The sequence below is a fragment of the Felis catus genome, chromosome B2, assembly GCF_018350175.1.
Source record: "Felis catus isolate Fca126 chromosome B2, F.catus_Fca126_mat1.0, whole genome shotgun sequence".
NCBI lineage: Eukaryota > Metazoa > Chordata > Mammalia > Carnivora > Felidae > Felis > Felis catus.
The window spans coordinates 116,385,950-116,409,773 of NC_058372.1; the positions used below are offsets into that span (position 1 = coordinate 116,385,950).

At 37.8% G+C, this 23,824-nt stretch overlaps 1 protein-coding gene across 8 annotated transcripts in view; it reads left to right on the plus strand.

Moving 5' to 3' along the window:
• LAMA2 (laminin subunit alpha 2) overlaps positions 1–23,824 on the plus strand; it is a 623,859-nt gene that overhangs the window by 489,497 nt on the left and 110,538 nt on the right. For all 8 annotated transcript variants that reach the window (XM_045058020.1, XM_045058023.1, XM_045058022.1 and 5 more), the window contains 5 exons: positions 1,261–1,423; positions 2,721–2,931; positions 9,982–10,098; positions 10,792–10,955; positions 12,259–12,397. In XM_045058020.1, coding sequence (XP_044913955.1) covers positions 1,261–1,423; positions 2,721–2,931; positions 9,982–10,098; positions 10,792–10,955; positions 12,259–12,397 — 794 coding nt within the window. The remainder of the gene's footprint in view (positions 1–1,260; positions 1,424–2,720; positions 2,932–9,981; positions 10,099–10,791; positions 10,956–12,258; positions 12,398–23,824) is intronic.

A 23,824-nucleotide genomic window follows, 5' to 3' on the forward strand; every position in this document is an offset into this window, starting at 1 on the left:
CTCCGTAGATCTGGAACAGGGCCTGAGAATCTCTATTTCTAATAAGTTCCCAGGTGAGGCTGATGATGCTTGTTTGGGGACCACATTTCAGAACCACTGTCACACCCTTCATGGCTCATGTCACACCCTTCACAGCTGCTCTATTTGGCCTATGTGTACCTGTTTCAGGAACTCTGAATACTATCGTTGGAACTCTGAATACAGCTCCAACCAGTTTCAATAAGAAAACAATAAATGAATTTTCAGAATTCTTTATGTCCTAAATGCATCTTAAGATAGAGCATTGAATAGTAGAAAATGTCTCTTAGCCAACCCAAGAACCTCATTCTAGGGATGTTCACAGGTAATATTATAGAAATAAGGTTTGGCACACAAGAGTTTGAGAAAACCTCTCCTTTCAACTTGTTAAGTTAATGTGCCATAAAACACACTTCAAGAGAAGTTGGCCTAAAACTAACGGGTAGAACTGCATCAATGTTTCAACGCACCGGTTTTTCAAACTTTTATTCAACATAGAACTCTTTTTTTCAAATGAAATCTTGCCCAGAACACTAACCTATAAAATAGACACTTGACAGAATAGACATCATGTGTAGAATACCTGGAGCACCTAGGGAATCCTAAGATTCTGAACAGCACGGCTTGAACTTTATTTAAAGCTTAATAAACACAGACGCTTACAGTGGATGTTATTGCTAGAAGGTAGCTTTGAGCCCTAATCCGTAGCCCTTGTCCCAAGACCAGTGCTTCCTCCCTCATTCCTTCCACCAAATGAGCACAGAACTGTGCAGAAGTACAAGGGCAGGTTTGTTTTCAGAGATCTCCTCACTGATAGTTTTTCCCTACTCAGGATTTTAAAATGGACTGAATGTGATTGTGTCTTGGACTGAATGTGATTGTGTCTTATCGGCCCTGCAGATTCTGTGCTTTCCTCTTCCAAAGGGAATGCTACATGTATCATTGCTTACCTCTTCCCTGGAAAGGGTTGGAACCATTTTTTTGTTTGCATTTTCTTCCTTGGGAACTAGAGACACCCTCCTTTAAGGACTGTGCCTCCCAAAAGAAATATAAAATGGAGAAATATGTCACCTTTCCCTTATTGGTATGGATTGTTATTAACTACCTCCCTGTTACCAGCAGGAACACTCATGGCAAACTACATTTCACTTGGAGATCGTGGGGAAGAGCAGACTCTTGGTGCCATTTTTGCATGTGGCATTTTTGTTTACTAATTTACAAAATTTGTTTTACCCCCTGCAGCTGTAAATGAAAAAGCTGTGAGACTAAATGAAACTCTAGGAATTCAAGACCAGGACTTTGAGAGAAATTTGCAAGGGCTTCAGAAAGAGATTGATCAGATGATGACTGAACTGAGGAGGAAAAATCTTGATAAACAAAAGGAAGTTGCTGAAGATGAGTTAGTGTGAGTAGATACTCTGTTATTTTTTTTACTTGATAAACTGAATTTTTCAAATGGTTGTTTACAATTTTCTAAAATTCTCATCACACTTATAAGTAGAAGAAGATGCTATTTTATTTTCCACTTAGTAATAATTTGTCTTGCTCTAAAATTGATTAAAAGTATGTTTTTGCCTATGTTTAAATAATCAAATAAACGATCTTTTTTGGGTTGCTGTCCCTTCCACAATTAGGCTAATGGGCTTGCTTTATTAATTGCCTGTATTAGGGATTTCTAAACCATCAAAGGGGTTTTTTTATGCGTGTGTTAATAAAAATATCTTTGGATAATTATGAATTTAGCAGCCCATTCTATACATTTTGTCATTTTAGGAAATGCTGAATAGAAGGGTCGTCAAATAATAAATGCCTAATACCTTGAAATAAGGGCTGAAAATTTGAGGTTGGAAATAGCAATAGTGATTTTACTAATGCAAATGAACTCTGTGACCACACACTCAGAAAAAAAAAATCATTGTTACATTTATAGTCAGCTAACTTCAAAGTGATGGTGTTATTAATATTTAAGTAATATATACTAAGCCAACAATATCAGCAACACCTGAGAACTTGTTAGACATACAAAGTATTAAACCCCACTGCAGACCTACTGAATCCAGAGATCTGGGGATGGGGGCCAGCAATCAGTTTTGACAGGCACTCCAGGAGATTATAATGGCTGTTAGTTTGAGAACTACTGTTTTCCAAGTAGTTTGCCTTTCATAAGGGCAATATTATCACTTTAGGAAAACCATTAAGTTAAATTCAGGAAACTCCCAGATCACTCAGTTGAAAGAAAAAGAAACGTAGGTCAACATCATGATGCCATATTAGCATGTCAATAACACAGTTCTGCTAACAGTTTTTAACCAAATATATCAATGTTCATACCTTATATCCAAAGTAACAGAGAAAATGTACCACTATGGTGAATCAGGTGACTTTTTTTTTGTATGTGAAGCAAACCATAAAACTTACTTCATCAGTCAGATTATGAAAATAACATGAGACTCTTTCAAGTTGAAAATGCTATATTACTAACACATTTTAAATGCGTGTATGTTGTGTGCTTTCATATTAATTATAAATGGCCTTGCCACTTTTCAGGTACCCATTTTCATCTTGATTTAGTACACAGTCAATCTGCTTTAAATATCGTCTTATTTTCCATTGATTTAATACTAGCATTGCTATTTAATACCAATAAACCACAAGGCAGTGACAAGGGCTTATTATCTGTTACTGGGCGGGGGTGACTGCAGGGCTGCAGAAGGCCTTCTGAAGAAGGTGAAGAAGTTCTTTGGAGAGTCCCGAGAGAAGAATGAAAAAGCAGAGAAGGATATCCGGGCGATACTGGCAGACAACAAAGATAAAGTGGATGCTGCTTGGGACCTGTTGAGAGAAGCCACCGATAAAATCAGAGAGGCTAATCACTTATCTGCAGCAAATCAGAAAAACATGACTGCTTTGGAGGTGAGTCTTAGGGATTCTCATTTGAATCTATAGGGCTGGGTTGGATGGGGCCGGGATTGAACATAGCTGGAAAAGTCAAGTTGATGCACATTTACAGAAATCAAGAACAACTCTGAAAGGAGACTTCTAAGAAGCAGATCAGGAAATAATCCTTTTAAAAAAATTAATGACTATATTTTTGAGAGAGAGAGAGAGAGAGAGAGAGAGAGAGCGCACACACAAGAGCAAAGGTGAGCAGGGGAGGGACAGAGAGGGAAACAGAATCTGAAGCAGACTCCAGGCTCTGAGCTGTCAGCACAGACCCCAACATGGGATTCGAACTCAGGAACCATGAGATGATGACCTGAGCCAAAGTCAGACACTTAACTGACTGAGCCACCCAGGCACACCAGAAATGATCCTTTAAAAAAAAAAATCAAGGACCATTGCCATAGACTCAAATAAAATTAGATAACAAAGTATTGAAGATTTTAAGGACAGTGTGATACAGTGGAAGGAACTCTTTCCTGGGAGTCAGGGGACCTTGATCTTAATGATGACTGTGTCACTAACTAGAAATATGCCTTGGACAAGTCAGTTAAAGTCTCTAAGCCTCAGTCTTCAAACTACACAATAAGTGCATTTTATGTGATTGCATCCAAGGTATCTTTGAGTACCAATCTCATATGGTTTTGTAACCCATGCAATCTAATCCACAAACCATTGTTTAGACATCTAACTACTGAGGGTCACAAAAGTGCCAACTTATTTCCTAATGGAATCTGGGCACACTGAGAGTCCAGTGCTTGGGAAAGATTTTGGTTCCCTTTTCCTTTGCAATGTGTTCCATGCAAATGATATTTTAACAGGGACTAACATGAACATACCACGTCTATTTTTCCCTCTTTTTCCTCACCGACAAGAGATAATTTTCTCCTCAAGAAATGATGGGCACCTTCTGCCTTTTTTAGAGAGGTTATGAGGCTAGAGCCAAAATAGATTTTTCCTTTTCTTCCTCCCTCCGTCGCTCAATGCCTTCCTTTTTCTTCCTCCCTTCCTCCCTTCTGTTCCTTCTTTATCTTTCTTAATACTTACCATGACAACTTGATCACTTTTCCCAATAGTAAATTCAGCACGTATGATGGTGCAAACTGTATTAGGCATTTAAACAACAACTTCTCCCCAGAAACAAAACTTCCTTTGCTGTTTTCAAAGTATTTGACCCCAACAGATCTGAAAACAGCGGCAGATCTCTTTCTCTTCTAGTGTATAATCTCACCTTCATTATAACTGAACACTCTCTGGCATATATGATGCTTTCAAAAATGTTTGTGGCATGGCAGTTGAATAAAACAAATCTGGATATTTTTTTTTCCATCTCATTTCTTTCCATTTTCCTTTAGAGGAAGAAGTAAGAGGATGAAATAATTTTTTGAAGGTTTTTTTTTTTTTCTGGGATTCACCCTTGTCATGTTGATGGAAGATGGAGAAGGCTCACTTTTTTCCTAACTGAGGTATCTAATCTTAACCAATTTGGAGTCTACTGACATGCTGGAAATATTAAAGAAAAAGTGCCATCTTGTGAGGCAGGATGTCAGGCTATCGTCCTATCCCCAGTGCTGACATGATTCATCCTGCTCAGGGACACACCAGTGGTGTAACTTACCCAGAGGTGCACCTCTCCATTTTATGGCAACAGTTTAAGAAATTAAAATTACCTGTGTGGAAAGCGTAATAAGCATTTGGGAAGTATTTCAAGAAGAGTTATAGTGGTGCAGTAAATGGTCCTTTCAGCTACTCCTTCCTTTTAGTGATGTTTAAAACCAGGAGCCATCATTCTTGGGCACCCCTAGAGATGCCTGGAGCTTATATAGTCAGTATTGCGATTCTAAGTGGTCTTTTTTGTATTTTCATTTTATGTGTCATGCTTAACTAAAGGCTTGTTAAAAACTTACTGGAGTAAATAGATAAACTGATGAAATTAACATGAGTAAGGCACAGCTTACTTAAGATTGCCAGGGCTCATTAGGTTAATTACCAAGCTTCCTGCTACACCAACTGACTGAGAATCAACTGAACAGTTTGTTAAAAGACAGGGTCCCTGAGCTCCTACCCAGAGTCTGAGTTGGTTAGTCTGGACTTGGCTTGGGGTTCATATTTTAAAACTCTCCCCAGATTAATCCGATGTGTATACTGGTTTGAGAACAACTGACACATTGTATCCATTCAATTGAATAATGAGCTGTGTTTTATTTTATTTTTTTTAAATGCTTATTTATTTTTGAGAGAGAGAGACAGAGTGTGAGCAGGGGAGGAGCAGAGAGAGAAAGGGAGACACAGAATCTGAAGCAGGCTCCAGAGTCCGAGCTGTCAGCACAGAGCCTGATGCGGGGCTCGAACTCACAAACCATGAGATCATGACCTGAGCCAAGTCGGAGGCTTAACCGACTGAGCCACCCAGGTGCCCCATAAGCTGTGTTTTAAATAGACAAATTGTGCCTGTGCTCACAAAGAAGGTGCTATAATTAAGACACAACTCAATGTTATTTGTTTATTTTAAGGGGATAAGCATGTATTGTTTGTTAAAAACACTTACTAACCCCCTACTAATTTCAAGAAATGTGCCAAACAAATGTCGATTAGATCAAACACTGGTCCTTATGGTGTGGTCCTTGGAACAGCAACATCAGCATCAACTAGAAACTTGTTAAAAATACAAATTCTTGAGGTCCGCCCCAAATCTGTCAACTCAGAAACTGGGAGTGGCACCCAGCCACCTGTGTTTTAAAAATGCCTCCAGTGATTCAGATGTAGCCTTAGGTTTGAGAACCATTGAAGTAAAGAATAAAACACCATGTCTGATGATTTCAGGTGACTTGTGTTTAGTGGGAAGTACACACAAGTAAGTCACTTCATGCACTGCAGTAACATCATGAAACTAAACAAAGAGAGGGCATCTAAATCACCCCCTGGGTTAAGGAGGACTTCATAGAGGACATGATATGTGTGCTCAGTCCTGCATGATAAGCACAAGTGAGTCGAAGCAGAAAAGGAAGAATATTCCAGAAATAGGGAAAACCACAAGCAAAGACATGGAGAGGAAAAAGAAAATATAAAACATTTGGGAGAAAATTCAGCGGTTTGATAGGATTGGAATGACGACTTCACGGGGACAAACAGGGGATGGAAAGCCAGAGAAGACAGGCGAGGTCCAGAACTTGAGTAATAAAAGACCAAGTACATTATGATCAAGTTAAGGGATTTGGGGTTTATCCTGGAAACTATCAGAAGCCACTGTAACATTGGAGTCATGGATTAAAGTTACATTTGGGGAAATTTGTGAGTGGTTCATATAAACTGGAGAGTTCATTTGGTATTAGGAAATCATGTAGTATAAGGCTTGGAAAATAGGCAGTGGTGATCTACAATGCCTGTCAGGCACCTACCTCAGCAAGGTGCTGTTGGTAACAGAGGTGTTCGAGACTGAATAGGAATGATTCCTGGCCTCGTAGAACTTAACATTCAGGCAGCTTCACAGTATATAATTCTGAGATTAATATAGGCTAGGAATATCAGCAAAAGAGTCACACGCACAAAAAATGATGGCATCCTAGCTGAGACTGAGAGAAATGATGGGGTCAGATGAGCCCCAACACAGAGCTCTGCAAGTGCACGGTGGTGTTAGGAAATGTCAGAACAGTGAAGCTCACTGCCGAGATACAGAAGTGTGTAGTAGAAGATAGCTCTGGAAACGGCATTTGGAGCTAGATCAGAGGGGCTCTGAATGCAAATTTCTGGAGCACGGGATCAGAGGGCACTTGCAGCGATGGAGAGAAGGCGGAGAGGACCGTGTGCCTGGGTCACATCAAGAATGTGAGCAATTCAGTTACGCGAGGGAACATGTATTGAACAGTCTGTCCCTAAATCGACCATTAGGAAACTGCAAAAGGAAGGATTGCAAAGAAAGTAGTTAGTTGCTAGACAGAGAGGACTATAGCTTTTGCAGGCTCTTAAGCCTTCCACCTCACCCAAAAAGGTTTTAAATTTACAGAGCTCTGGAATGAATTAAGATCTAATTAGAAGTTAAAAGTAGAGGTGCAATCAACTTTGATGCATATAGACTGTTTTTATGGAATTTATATTATAGCAAGGGAGATAATCCCTAAGCCAATAAACAAGTATGTAATATAGACACAAAGTCTGGAGCATGGACTAGTATACATAATAAGTGATATGTTCAGCGATATCGCACCTGTAGTCAATATGTTGTGCTTCCTCAGTTGTACGTAGTTCAACAGGCTGTTCATTTCTACTACTCCCTGTATTGTACATGCATCTTATGAGGGCATGGCGTCACTGATTTGCACTAAGTAACAGTGCTTTTCGCAACTCTCAGAAGGGGCAACCAAGATGGTTCAATCTATACAAAAAAATACCATTATCTATGATTCTATGGTTTGTGGCCACCCTGTAGAATATAATTCAGATAAATGAGTGCTAAGAGGAGGACCAAAATGAAGTAATTATAATAGTTAATGATTACATTGTGTCTGCTGTGTGCCAGGCAGTGTTGTAAGTCAGTTCCTCTCAAATTTTACTGTGTAGATCACCTGGAGTTCTTGTTAAAGTACAGTTTCTGAGTTGGTAGTTCTTGAAAAGGCGATGAGATTATCTATTTCTAATACCTTTCCAGGTGATGCTGATGCTGCTAGTTAATGGCCCACATTTTGAGAAGCAAGGGACTAAGCCTTTTACCTGGGGCTACATAAATCACTCGCCCCTGTTTTTCATAGCTTGTGAGTGGGCAGAGCTAGGATCCCAACCCAGGCAGGCTATTCCCTGAATCTGGTTTGTAATTGCTGTGGTATGTAGATAATAATTGGGATGAAGATGGTGGCTGTTTTAGACAGGTGATCAGAGAAGTGACCAGAAACAGCGTGGGGGAGGAAACAAGGCAAAGAACTGAGCGAGAGCACATCACGGAGGGAACTACAGCAGCAGAGAATTGGAACAAGACATAGGGACTGGCAGTGGACTTACGTGGTTGGTGAAGAGAAGGGGGGAGAAAGGTATGAAATCAGTGCTATCCCAGTGCAAATAAGGCAAATGATTTCTATAATAGGAGTGACAGTCCTTTCATAGCTCAAGACCTAGGCTTCTTCATCAGGTAGACCAGGTTCAAACCTTAACTGCACAGGTAGTGTGACCTTGAGTAAATCACTTGTTCAAGTTCCTATTCTTCTAAAAGATGATAAACACAGGACCTGTAGAGTTAGTGTAGAATTTACTAAGAAAATCCTATAAACTACCTGGCACATATTGAGACATAAATGATTATAAAACTAGCATTATTATCTATATAACAACATAAATGGCAGAGGTTTAAAATTGATGCAGTTAAATGCACAAGTGTTTGGGAGAATGAGTGAGATGTATAAAGAAAAACATATACACAAATGTTTGCTCCAAATAGAAAAATAACAATAGGTCTCTCTCGTCAATTTTATCCTTCTAGGCTAGGAATCAGTTTCATGTAGTTTTAAGACAAGCTATCAGTATCAAGGAAAAATGAGAGCTTGCTCTCTTTTCATGGAACAGCCCATTAAGTTTATTCTTCCATGTGTTCATTTCTCTTTTTTTGAAAAGCACTTTCCCTAAGTCCCCTTAAAAATCTCACTTCTTCCAATTTTTACAGAACTCCCATAGAATAAATCTGCTTATGTCTATGCTCACAGAATACTCCTTTGGCCCTGCATTCTGGAATGTAACGTCTAGTTCCAATGTAATTCAGGGTACTACCACATGTTCAGTAATACATATTCAGCACTTGCACTTACACAAGTTTAAAATGGGTATTGATCTTGCTTTAAAAATAGTTTCTAGGGACGGTGCCTGGGTAGCTCAGTCGGTTAAGCCCCTGACTTTGGCTCAGGTCATGATCTCACGGTTCTGAGCTCGAGCCCCACATGGGGCTCTGTGCTGACAGCTCAGAGCATGGAGCCTGCTTCAGAATCTGTGTGTGTGTCTCTCTCTGACCCTCCCCCACTCATACTCTGTCTCTGTCTCTCTGTCTCTCTCTTAAAAATAAACATTGAGGTGCCTGGGTGGCTCAGTCAATTAAGTGTCTGACTTCGGCTTGGGTCATGATCTCACAGCTTGTGAGTTTGAGCCCCACATCAGGCTCTGTGCTGACAGCTCAGAGCCTGGAGCCTGCTTCAGATTCTGTGTCTCCCTCTCTCTCTCTGCCCCTCCCCTGCTCACATTCTGTCTCTCTCTCAAAAAATAAATAAACATTGAAAAAAATTTTTTAAATAAATATTAAAAACAAGTTAATAGTTTTTAGGGGCACCTGAATAGCTCAGTTGGTTGACTGTCCAACTCTTGGTTTTGGCACAGGTCAGGATCCGAGGGTTGTGGGGTAGGATCCATGCTCAGCATGAAGCCTGCTTAAGATTCTCTCTCTCTTTCTCTCTCTCTGCCCCTCTCCCCCACTCATGCTCTCTCTCTCTCTTTCTCTCCCTCTAAAATAAAAAATAATCAAAAATTTTAAAATGTAGTCTTTAATTCCTCAGCTAACATCACATAACTTTTCTTCTCTTGGGTGACTTTGTCACACTGAGAGGAAGAAAGTACTTATATAGGGATTTAAATAAAATAACTCTCAAAAGGGGCGCCTGGGTGGCGCAGTAGGTTAAGCGTCCGACTTCAGCCAGGTCACGATCTCGCGGTCCGAGAGTTCGAGCCCCGCGTCGGGCTCTGGGCTGATGGCTCAGAGCCTGGGGCCTGTTTCTGATTCTGTGTCTCCCTCTCTCTCTGCCCCTCCCCCGTTCATGCTCTGTCTCTCTCTGTCCCAAAAATAAATAAACGTTGAAAAAAAAATTAAAAAAAAAATAACTCTCAAAGGACTGGCCAGGTAGTTTGTAGCATTCCCATCTGTTCTCATTGTCAACACGACATGCCTTGTTCACAAAGCCTACGTTCAGGCAGCTCGAGGAAGTCAAGAAAGAGTACAGGGTCGGATAGGGTTTCCTCCGAAGGGCATTTTGATGTTTTGTTCCTACTGTGCTACAGAAAAAGAAGGAAGCTATCGAAAATGGCAAACAACAAACTGAGAACACTTTAAAAGAAGGCAATGACATACTCAGTGAAGCCAACCGTCTTGCAGATGAAATCAACTCCGTCATAGATGTGAGTACTTGATAAAACCCAAAGGGAAAAGAAAATAATAATGATACAGGCTTTCATAAATAGGACACAATCAAAAAATCTCAGTAACATAAGCAAATCCTATTTTTTTTTCTTGTGGGTATCAAATTGTTTTTGAACTATTCCATTATCCTTGTGCCTAGCTCTTGGCAACAGTTAAAACTTCACACTGTTCTCCCAACAGACATGAGAGGGTACTCATAAACACTCACACAAACCTGTATTTTTTCCCACAGTGATGAAGGGTATTTCTTATTCCTAGGATAGCCCTTCAAATCTGCTTCAATATTTATATAATGTTAGTTGAAAGAGAAATGTAAACTATTAGCAGACTTTTAATATCCTAATGCAGTAGACACTGTGGTATATGGGAATAGAAACACAGATGATCTAAAAGATCCTAATGACGACCACTTACGCATTTATGCCTACAAAGTAGCATTTTCTTAGAAAAATATAGTTAGGTTCTTCTTGGTGTAAATTGGCTTCATATATTTCCTAATCCCTCTCATTAAATAACAGCTTTTATTCTGTCCTCTCTTTTGGCTGTGTTAGTAAAATTGAAATTTCTTTTTAAAAAGTAAGTGTGTGGAATTGTATCTCCTAGAGAAATTAGTAACCGATTGGAGGCTTGTAGTCACATACTTAAAATGCCCTCTTTTCTGTACACATCAGTACGTTGAAGATATTCAAACTAAGTTGCCACCCATGTCTGAGGAGCTGAAAGATAAAATAGATGACCTCTCCCAGGAAATACAGGACAGAAACCTTGCTGAGAAGGTGTCCCAGGCTGAGAGCCATGCAGCTCAGTTGAATGACTCATCTGCTGTCCTTGATGGGTATGTCATTTGTTGTCGCAAATGCCTTTGTATCTTGACGCTTGTCCAAAAGTTGTGACTCGCAGAAATGGTAGAGAATCTCTTTGAAATCTTGATTTCTCTAATTATGAGCATACGAGCTACTCGGTCTTTCTGTGGAAAAGCCTAATTAGGAGGGTTTGGGCAAAGTTCCACTGAAGCAGCTTCAAAAGTCTGAGTTAAAAGTGGATTCAAATATGGCTTGGTAGGGAGTGAACATAGCCCTAGGCTATGCTAAGAAAAAATATTTTTTATTCTTTATTAGAGAGCACAGTGGTTGCCTTATTAGCATTTTAAATAATAATATGTAAATACACATTCCATTTCAAATTCTAGTTTTATATTTTTAATTAAATCAAAACTATTGTTAAAAGACTGGCTTTTGAAAATGTGGCCCCATACATAGTCTTTAAGTCTTTTTTTTTTTTTTTTTTCTGTTTCAAACTCCAGGGAGACACTACATAGTTCCCTTGTGTAATAGGCTAGGACTCTTATTTGGGTCAGAGGAGGGAGGGGCAAGTGACAAGGTGTGTTTGACCTATAAATAGCCTTCTACGTGTAAGTACGTAATTCTACGTACAATTTTGGAGTCATCATAATATAAATATAGGTCCTATAACCCCCAAGAAGAATTTTCTCGAATAAATCTGTTATTTAATATATAACATGTGTAAGGTTCTATTCCAATACTTAATATGCATGACACAAAGGAAAATATCCATGTTTGAAGACCCTGGACACAATTCACACTCAATTCATTTTACAGTAAACTATTACCAATTTTGCATGGAGGGTAGTGAATGGAGCAGTAAGTTAGAGGTCCACAGATGCAAGCTCCAAGTTTTTAATTAGTGATGTGTCAGTCATGTAACCTGACACAAGCTATCTAACCTTCATTTATATCCATCTGGGAAGTACACCTATCCTAAAGAGATTTTGTGAAATTCATTCCAGTAATATGGTACAAGCGCTCTGAAACGTATAGCGTGCCTTACAAATGATGTTAAGGATCATCTCACTGCTCACAGTTTGCAAGGTGCATGAGATTGCAGAAATGTTTGAGTGGGTATTAAAAAATATGTTGGTAGTATTTCATAGCTGAATTATTTAGGAATATGAATTTAAATTGACAACTAAATATAATACAATAAGCAGATATTTCATGATGACTTGGAAATATAATTGTCCTGGCTGGGATCATTTAAGCCATATTTGTTATAAGTAGAATGGTCTTCATTTGGGTACCAACTGCTCTGATGTTCTTTTTTGGGGGTAATCCCAACAGAATCCTTGACGAAGCTAAAAACATCTCCTTCAATGCCACTGCAGCCTTCAATGCTTACAGCAATATTAAGGACTCTATTGATGAAGCTGAGAAAATTGCCCAAGAAGCCAAAGATCTTGCACATGAAGCTACAAAACTGGTAAGAACCAAATAGTGCTTCGTACTAAGAATGTGGGTCAATCTGTTTGAGTAAGTACCTAGACTAAATTTCTCAAATTGAAATGAGCTCTGGAAAATCCTAGTAAGTTAGAATATTTATTTTGAATTATTTTCAAAGGCTCCTTTTAAATCATATCCAAAATAAACATCCAGTGTGCTGTAATCATAACAGAATTCTTTTCTCAGTCTCTCACTACTTCCCACTACTGATAAGGGCCTTGAAATTATTGCAGATGCCAAGCGGCTTTGTGCCACCAACTCACAGAAGAAAAACAGTCAAACATAAGACTCTGGACAGGGAAATGTATTACTATTATTCCAAATACCATCAGTAAGAAAGTGCCCAGAAAATTAACACCACTGCTTATGGCTACCCACAAATTTGGTATATGTGAAGTTTGACTATAAAGTGTCCATTTTGCAAAACACATGAGATCATATGCTTCTAAACTCCTTATACTGTTTTTAGCACAATGGAAACCTTTGCTTTCAAAGCAACCTTTGACTGCTGTCATTGTTCAAAATAAATTTGGAATTAATATTTCAGAATTTGGGGGTTCCAATTATAGCACGTTATCTTGTGTATTTTCAATACTGACAAATCTTCATTCTTTATACATCAACATTTTTTAAATAAGTTATGTGATACACCTTCATAATATTATTGTAGGTTATTGAAGGTTAGAAAACACTTCATAGGAAGCACATGGTGAGTTAAAATGTTCTGAATTAAATGTTCTGAATCCCTTTGGTCTTCACATCAAAATTTTGAGACAAAAAAAACTTGATTGGACATTTGACTGTGAATGAAATACACATAAATATTTAGTGTTAGAGAAACAGATCAATATTTGTTGTGATTTAATATTGGGCACAAAGGTATCTAGGATCTCAGGGATATTAAATGCATTTACTACACTCTTAGAATGTTTATTTAGTGATGGTAGTGAAAACATCATATTCCATCAACAATTGCTACTGTTTCTGTTCCTCTGGAATAAGCTCTAATACCATATGTTCTGAGTATTTCTTATTCAAAATTGTGATACGACTATTGCAGAAACTTCCCTATGGCTAGTCATCCTTTCAGAATGAATCTGTTTTTTTTTTTAATCTAAACTATTCATCCATCTTCTCATAATCTTCTATTTTAAAAACCCAAATTTCCAAGGTCACCATTTTCATTTGGCCTATGCTTTATCGCAGGACCATTTTAAGCATCTAACACAGTACCTGGCAAATAGTAGGCACTCAGGAATGAATGAATGAATGTCATTCTAACTAATATCTTTCAAGTCTATTTACATTCATTTGTACCAATAAAAATCTCACTATTGTCATTACTTCATCTTTATAAACTTCTAACTATTATTTTATTAAAGAGCTGTTTTATTTCACCCAATTTTAATACTATCACCTTATGTCTAGAAGACTGACATTTTTATGCAGACACAAAATATTCACTTTCCTCAATACTGATGCTTATACGTGATAATCTAGCCAGCCTCAAATACAGAGCTGGGATGAGTTATAATGCTTTACAACATGTCTTCTTGTTATCATCATTCTTTCTCTCCTTCCATATCCCACATAAAAATAATTAAATGTCTAAAAATGTACAAAATAAATGCTAGGGGCACCTGGGTGGCTAAGTTGGTTAAGCGTCCAACCTCAGCTCAGATCATGATCTCACAGTTCATGGGTTCAAAAAGCACATTGGGCTTTGTGCTGACAGTCCGGAGCCTGCAGCCTGCTTTGGATTCTGTGTCTCCCTCTCTCTCTGCCCCTTCCCCACTTGTGCTCTGTCTGTCTGTCTGTCTCTCTCTCTCTCTGTCCCTGTCTCAAAAAAAAATAAACATTAAAAAATTTTTTAAATAAATAAATTCTAAAGAGAATAATTTATTAAATGGTTCTTAGCAAACTCAAAGAAGACAGATTTGTCCCAGAAAGTTTATTGGACTAAACAGAAAGTTTGATTCATGAACAGAATAAATGAAGCTTTCATTTTTTTTTAATTTTTTTTCAACGTTTTTATTTATTTTTGGGACAGAGAGAGACAGAGCATGAACGGGGGAGGGGCAGAGAGAGAGGGAGACACAGAATCGGAAACAGGCTCCAGGCTCTGAGCCATCAGCCCAGAGCCTGACGCGGGGCTCGAACTCACGGACCGCGAGATCGTGACCTGGCTGAAGTCGGACGCTTAACCGACTGCGCCACCCAGGCACCCCGAAGCTTTCATTTTAATGTCATGATAACATAGTTGTATTTTACTAGAAATTAAACATTTTTGCCAATCATTACATTGCACAATTACGTAGATAGGACTAGAATGACAGAAATGTAAGAGTCGGTATTATTGCTGGAGTGATAGATACATACAGAAGAGTGTGATTGTTTGTTATTTATGTATGAAAGAATTCAAGAGTAACAAATCAGAAGAGTCCTTTACACATTTGAGTCCAGCCCTAAAAAGAAGGAAAAATGTTCTCAATGAATCAGAAAGGAAGGACAAAGAAACAAAGCAGGAATTTATATGAGGAGAAAAATGGCCTGTTAGACAAGCAATAAAACAACCAATTATGACTGTGAAGAGATGGACATGAGATAATATGAGAAGAAAAAAGCCATAAGAACAGAAACAAATGAATGGTAGAAAAAATGACAAAGCATAACTGACAGCATTTTTAAAGTAACTTCGCTTTTTTAAAAACTACTTAAAGCTACCTATTTATAAATACACACATTGTCATTGGAAGGAAAATATGAGAGGAATGTTGGTCACTTAACTAAATAATAAGCAGGTGGAGTTTGTATACATTTAAAGATGATAGTGGAATATCCCTAAGCAATGATTAACAGCTACTTGTCTTGTATATATCATTTATTTATATATTGAAATGAAGTATTTGGGGAAAGTAGACATTATGAAAAAATAGGTATGATTTTTCTGCTAGTGTTGGGTGGGAAAAATACTATAAAGCATTTGTTTTCCTACACATAATCTCCAAGAGAACATTTCATGTAGTACCTCTCATTGGTGGGTGCAAGGAAAGAAGGGAAATATGTCATAGGTCAGAAAAGAGAATATGATGATCCAATTATTTTGTTTTAATCTTAATTGCTTTGGTGCTATAAAAAGTCCTCAGATGCTAAAAGAACAGAGAATCAAACTTTTTAAAAAAACTTTCCAGATGATAGATGAACTTAAAACCTATGTTATAAACCAAATCAGGTTTTAGAAGTAGGTGAACAAATAGATTTCACAGAATGCTGGATCCTTGGAATGACCAGCAGAGAGGCAACAGGCATGGTTTCAGTGGCCCTGAAATAGGAGGCCCTCTGCCCTTTCCACTGGAAAGGTCGTAGATGCTATGTATTTGAATCTGGTGCATTCCAATAACAACAAAAACAATTGAAAAGAAGGGTAATGTAGAATAAATTCCATAGTTCTGGTTCTTACACATCATGAGGAATCATCACACAGCAATAATCGCACAGTCTCACCTATTCTGAAATGTCATCTTCCTTCCTTTCCTGTCTCACTCCCTTGGTCTAAGTCAGTGCAGTGTGCTGTGTCATATATACTCCCATGTAGGCAGTCATCACCTTCCATTGGTATCTTGCATTTAAAAAAATGAATCACTCTTTCATTTCCTCTGGCAACAGAAAGCTTCCTCTCTTCAGTCCCCTCTTGTCCACCCTGCAGTCATTGTCTGAAGCTTCCTCTTTCTCTCTGCCTGTGTCTGTCTCTCTCATACCCACATATCAACAATATTCATTAATACCCTCTAGCCCAGGATCCCCTTTCTCAATTAGTCTCAGCATTCAGTCTGAGCTTCACTAGAATGAACATTAGGAATAGAAGAATTTATACTGGGCTTCAACCCCAGTATACTGTGTGTTTTTTATTCTCCAAGTTCAAGTTCTGTTTCTTGCTAAAATTATACATCATTCAAGGGAGTCATAATTCTAAAAATATTTAGCATGGTCTTTTCCAGGCATTTCTGGAAAAAAAAATAGTATAAAATACAGAAGAAAATAAAAGCAGTTTGTAAGTCATGCATTTTTCCCCCACAGAGACAAGGATAGTGAAATAGTAAAGAACAGTGCTGTATAATCAAGATGTAGGCTTTAGATAAACTACAGAGATGAGGGGAATGTCTAATAAATATTTTAGGAGTGCCTGGGTGGCTCAGTCGGTTCAGCATCGACTCCTGAGCTCAGCTCAGGTCATGATCCCACTATTTGTGAGACTGAGCTCAGTGTCAGGCTCTGCACTGATAGCGGGGAGTATTTTTGGATTTCTCTCTTTCCCTTTTCCTCTCCCTCACTCTTGCATGTGTGAGCTCTCTTTCTCTGTCTCTGTCGCTCTCTCAAAAATAAATAAATAAAATAAATTAAATGCATCTATTTTATAGCAAGAAATATACCTAAAAATTAATTAAGTTTAAAGTTTTAACCTTGATTCTAATAAATACGTAAACTGATAAACTGCTGTTGCAAGTGACTTTCCAGTGTGTGTTCCTTAACATGTGGAAAATACATACCCATAGAAACCTCAAAAGGAGCTTTCTCTTGCTTTAGGGTCAAGAGTCTAAGGAATAAACTAAATTTTTGTAAATTTTCTCTTATGTGGCAGATCAGTAGGGAGAAAAACGCTGATAGAAATTAAGGACACTAGAAAGGAAAGCCAAAGATTTCTGACAACATGCAGCCTGAGTTAATTCAGATCCATCCTGATGTTAGAAATTCATAGAAATGCTAAATAAATTATAACTCCCCAAATTTAATACATACTTCACTTTAGAAAGAAGCAACAAAAGGAAATCTAGGGGCACCTGGGTGGCTCAGTCAGTTAAGCATCTGACTTTGGCTCAGGTTATGATCTCATGGTTCGTGAGTTCGAGCCCCACGTTGGGCCCTGTGCTGACAGTTCGGAGACTGGAGTCTGTTTCAGATTCTGTCTCTGTCCCTCTACCCCTCCCCTACTCTCTGTCTCTCTCTCAAATATAAAAAATACAACATAAAAAAAATTTTAATCTAAAAATACAGAGAGAGGTTAAAAAAGAATGGCACACTCTAGAGCTGGCACCTTGGTAGTTCAATGAATTTGGAACATAAATATAGTTCCTAATGTCTAGGGGCTGGGATTTTAAAGACCAGGCAGGGAGAGATGACATCCCAGCCATCACCTTGAACCTACAAGAGGAGAGGTCTCTGACTGAAAGTACGTAAAAACATGAGACTCTGGAATAATTGTCTTCATCAGTGAACACTCATGCCTTCCAGTTCAGGAAGATTCCGAGAAGCCTTGTTTCTTTTTATGCCCTCATTGTGAAAAATGTCTCTCATAAAATGCTAAAATCACAAGCCTATGGATTGAAGTCCAAATTTATACCATTCATATGGTAGAAGACTTTCCAAGCTGAGACATTAATGGAGGGGGTACTAGTCCTGGCTATTGAAACCTCTAGAGCATCTAGGAAGATGCAGAAAACTAGTCTTTAGATACAATATAAATAATCAAGTAGGAGTGAGGATAGGTAGGTAAAGTCCTTAACACGACCCTGAGATTATCGAAAAATCTAAAAGTGAATATAAAATGAAAGCGTTTAAATTATTAAAATGTTAAAAGAATGAATTGAAAAGATTGATGGAAGAGGAACTAAAGACTATGGAAATTTGTAAAAGATACAGATAAAATTTCTAAAACTGAAAAATATAGTAATTAAAATTAAAAATTGAATGGGAGGACCAAACAACATATTAGTAGCAGATGAAAAGAGAATTAGTTAATTGAAAGAGTTGAAAACATTTCCCAGAATGCGACCAACATGGTAAAATATAAAAGACACTTAAGAGACAGAGAATGCAGATTGTGAAAATGTAAGTCTGTGAGGAGTTCCAGAAGTTGAAAAGAGTGAGAATGAGGAGGAGTAATGGTCAAGAGATACTGAAAATTCTCCAGTATCGGTGAAAGATAGGAGTTCACAAATTAAGGAAAATAATCATGATAAAATAAGTCCACACATGGAAAGATCCGTGTTAAACTTATAGAGACCAAATAGAAAAAGAAAACAAAATCTTAAAATAATCTAGAGAGCAAATGCAGATTATCTCCAAAGGAATAAGATTTGTCAGTTAGCATATATCCCATTGAAGTCACGATAGCAATCAAAAAAGAAAGGACTAATATCCTCATGGTGCTGATATAATATGCTGGTCAACTCAAAATCCTATACCCTGCTAAACCTCATTTAGAGGGGAGGACAACATAATGGCATCTTCAGAGAAAAACTGAGGGTTTACCAATCATAGACCTTCACCGAGCTGCTATAAAACACACTTCAAAAGGAATGCCAATAAAATCAAGGAAATTGGGGATTAAAGAGAAAAGTGAACAGAAAAAGTAAATGTACACAATCTAAGCATTATGAAAATCATAATGATGATAATTACTAAATGTATGGAATTGTTTTAAAAAGCATAACGAAAACAGAATAATAACATGATAATGGGGCAGATGGTCAGGGTTAGAAGTTTTTTAAAGTCCTTAAAATTTTGGGAGGACAGTAAAAAATTGGTTAGATTTAATCTTTTTTTAAGTATATGTATTAAACATTGAGGATAATTATAGAAGAATAAAAATAGTAGTAGTAATCAGAGTTCTCCAGAGAAACAGAAGCAGTAGAATGTAGATAGCTGGATGGATGGATGGATGGATGGATGGATGGATGGATGGAAGGAAGGAAGGAAGGAAAGAAACAGAAAGAAAGAAAGAAAGAAAGAAAGAAAGAAAGAAAGAAAGAAAGAAAGAAAGAAAGAAGAAAGAAAGAAAGAAAGAAAGAAAGAAAGAAAGAAAGAAAGAAAGAAAGAAAGAAAGAAAGAAGAAAGAAAGAAATTTGTCTTAAGGAGAGGGACTGTCAAGTCTGAATTCTTCAAGACAAGCCAGCAGCATGGGGACTCAGAGAAGAGTTGATGTAGTCTCAAGTCCAGAGATAGTCTGGAGGCAGAATTCTTTATTTTTGAGGGATGCCAGTCTTTTCTTTTAAGACAATTAACTGATTAGATGAGGTTTACCTACCTTTTATAGAGAGTATTCTGCCTTACTCAAAGTCTACTGATTTAAATGTTAATTACATCTAAGAGAGACTTTCACAGCAAGGTGTAGACTAACCAAAAACTGGATACCTTAGCCTAGCCAAATTGACACATAAATTTAACCATAACAAACAGCCCTACTTTCCAAATAAATGAAGAGAAAAAAAATGTGGAGAGCGAAATTTTCAATCAATTCTATAAAAGGCAAAAAAAAAGAAAAGAAAACAAGCAAAAATAAATGGTAAATATAAAGCATAAAATGTGATAGAATTAAATCAAGATACATATAGGCCAGGGTAATTATTACTAACTACCTCAAAAAATAACCCCTGAAAATTCAGTTGTTTACATCGCAATCTAAATTGATTTCTCATATCATACTCAATGTGTTTCAGAACACCCTACTCCATCTTGTAGCTACACCATACTACATAGCCTCCAAGGTTGTCCTGGCAGGGAGAGAGACAAAAGAGACATGCCTACTCTTCCCTCCCTTGGCCTGGACGATATCTGCTCTATTGATCAGGAATAGTCACATGCCTCAATTGAACTATAAGAGAAGCTAGGAAAAATGGGCACATAGAATTTTTGATGAGCATTAAATGTCTCAGTTTCAAGTTATCTTCATAATAAATATAGGTTAAAATTACTAGTTTTATGACAATATTATATTGGATTCAAAGTGTTTAACAAACACAGCCATCTGTATATGACATACACAAAATAACATTAACTCTTAGGGTACAGAAGACTGAAAAAGAAGGGATGCAAAAAATATACACCAGGGTAACTCTAATCATAAGAAAGCTGGTGTACTAATATTAATAAACAATCAAAATAGGCTTTACATTTTAAAAAAGTTATGAGATAAAGAAAAACCTCTCAATATAATAAAAGAATCAAGTTAGCAGGAAGAATAAAAATTTTTGAACCCAAAGAGTAAGAATGAATAAAGGCAAAAGTCAGAATGAGGAAATCAACATATCCACAATAATAGTGGGAAGTTTTACCATTTCTCTCTTAAAACTTCATAGGTCAAGCAAGGAGATGTAAGGATGAAGGAGATTTGAAAAGTACAATAAACAAGCTTGATTTAATGGTCTTATAGAACTCTACATCAATTAGATAATTAATTCTATATGCCCCATTATATAAAGCATACATGAACCTTAAAAAAAAAAAAGACCATGAACTAGATCACAAAACAAGTATAAGCAAATCCTTTTTTTTTTTAATGTTTATTTATTTTTGAAGGAGAGAGAGAGACAGAGGGTGAGTGGGGGAGGGGCAGAGAGAGACGGAGACACAGAATCTGAAACAGGCTCCAGGCTCCGAGCTGTCGGCACAGAGCTCGAACTCACGAACCGCGAGATCATGACCTGAGCCGAAGTCGGACGCTTAACCGACTGAGCCACCCAGGCACCCCAAGCAAATCCTACTGAGCCAGCAGCACCTAGATTGTATTCTGTGATCATGGTGCAATAAAATTAAGAAATTATGCAGAAAGATTGCTCCCCAAAAATGTTTTAAAGAAAAAACCACACTTCAAAGTAATTCATGGGTCAAAGAAAAATGGAGTTTGAAATTACAACTATGAAATATTTAATAGCTAAATGGAAATAAAACTTCACATCCAAATTTGTGAAGTACAAATAAAGTGTCACTGAAGTGGCAAGTGAAGTTTGAAATGCAGATACGAGGAAAAAACAAGAACTGAAACGAATTATCTAAAGTTTCTGTTCAAGAAATTAAAAATAATATATAAAGGAATAAAAAGAAAAGCAGAAATTAGTGACCTAGAAAAAATATTAGGATTGACAAAATGGAAAGCTGATTCTTGCAGTAAACAGGCAAAACAAGAATAATTAAGCAGAACTGACACCTATAGACAGGATTAGGAATGAAGACGGGGAAATGACTCCAGAGATAGTATAGATTTAATAAATATGGATGTACTTGAGTACATGAGCAACGTTAGTCAAATAAATTTGAGTGTTTGATGAAGTGGACAATAAATCTAAATTTACTAAAAAGGAAATAGTAAACCTGAGTAGAAATCTAGTCATTAAATGAGTTGAGTCAGTAGTTAATAGTCTACCTATAACAAAATGATAATGTCTACCAAAATTTCAAGGACTCAATGTCCAAAACATTTTAAAGACTAGAAAAACAATGACAGAGTCCCTGGCTTATTTTATGAGGCTGGTATGGTCTTGGTGGCAGAACATTGTACAAGACAGTATTAAAAGAAAAACCAGGGGCACCTGGATGGCTCAGTCAGTTAAGCATCTGACTTTTGCTCAGGTCATGATCTAGTGGTTCATGATTTGGGGCCCGGTGTCGAGATCTGTGCTGACAGCTCAGAGCCTGGAGCCTGCTTTGGATTCTGTGTCTCCCTTTCTCTCTGCCCCTCATCTGCTCATTCATTCTTTCTCTCTCTCTCTCTCTCTCTCTCTCTCTCTCAAAATAAAAAATATTTTAAAAGTGTTTATAAGGAAAGAAAAACTATAGGTCAATCATAAATAGAGATGTAAAACTTAAAATATTATCAAACCAAATCCAAATATATATATATTTAGAGATCTAGACAAATACAATAAAAAGTTAATAGTAGTCAAATATGGTTGATGAGAGTACAGGTATCTATATTAATTTCTGTTCTTATCAATATACTTAAATTATAAGTGTTTTAACTGAAATGAAAGTAAGAAGAAATTGAAAATCAGTTCTGAGGAATATCTGCCCTGAAAAATATAAGGAAAGTGGTTCTTAAGGCTCCTGGAAATGAAGCAGCCGTCCCCATCCTTCACACCAATAAGAGGCCCTAAATTTCTTTCTTTTAAAATTCATGATGCATGCATATTTTATTTGCTTTTAAATTGAAAAGAGAAGCAGGTAATTTCAAGCAACAGTCCCCTGACCTAACTTTTCTCACCTTTAAACTCACACCCCCAGGTACAATCATTGCTAAGTCTTCCAACAATTTCTTCTCCTTAAATATCTCTTGATAATATTATGATCATGCTATCAGGTGACTCATCACTTTAGGTTATGATCTGTTTACTTACTGCCGTGATAAATGGCCTGAAGTTCACTTAGATTGTATCACATCACATCTCCTTCCCACATATCTCCCAATGTGCGTACCTTACTGTGTCTAGATCCTTTAGTGTTTTCTTTTTAAACTTAAACTTTTTAAACTTAGAGCTTTATTTCTTGTTCCATCAATGATGGGCCCCCCACTCTGTAAAATACAGATCTTTGTGCCCTCATCCTTTCTCTAGTTCTGTTTCTCCCTGTCCTCCTTCTAACTTCTACCGTTTTGACTTCCATATCGTCCTGCTAATAACATTTATATTTTGTCTATAACCATAACTTTGATTAATTAGAAGCATTTCCTTAAAAGACCCCCTCAGATTGGCAGGCGCCTGGCTAGCTCAGTCAGTTAAGCATCTGACTCTTGATTTCGGCTCTGGTAATGTCATGTTTCCTGGATCGAACCCTGCTGTCAGTGCAGAGCCTGCTTGGGATCCTCTCCCACTCTCTCTCTCTCCCTCCCTTGTTCAAGCTCCCTATCTCTCAAAATAAACAAACAAACAACCTTTAAAAAAAACAAAGGGGCTGGGGCGCCTGGGTTAAGCGTGTGACTTCAGCCAGGTCACGATCTCGCGGTCCGTGAGTTCGAGCCCCGCGTCAGGCTCTGGGCTGATGGCTCAGAGCCTGGAGCCTGTTTCTGATTCTGTGTCTCCCTCTCTCTCTGCCCCTCCCCCGTTCATGCTCTGTCTCTCTCTGTCCCAAAAATAAATTAAAAAGTTGAAAAAAAAATTTAAAAACAAAACAAAACAAAGGGGCGCCTAGGTGGCTCAGTCAGTAAAGTGTCTGACTTTGGCTCAAATCATAATCTCACAGCTGTGGTTTCGAGCCCCGCTTTGGGCTCTGTGCTGACAACTTGGAGCCTGGAGCCTGCTTCAGATTCTGTATCTTCCTCTCTCTTTGCCCCTCCCTTGTTTGCACTCTGTCTCTCTCCCTCTAAAAACTACATAAACATTAAAAAAGACCTTCTTGGATTGTTTTCAGTGGGGGAACCCTGGGGGCACTTGATGTCTGGATGCTGTTTGCTCTGCGCAACTGTGAAGGGGTGAGGGGCACTCCACTCTGCAAAAGGACTTGCAGGGAATTATCTATTCCTATTCTCATGACTGATTCTCCTCCTTTACCCTCACCTGTTGTTTCGGAGGCCTGGCCTTCTTCAGATTCTGTGGGCCCCCAACCTGGCTTATACCCTCCTGAGCAAGGTGAGGGTGCA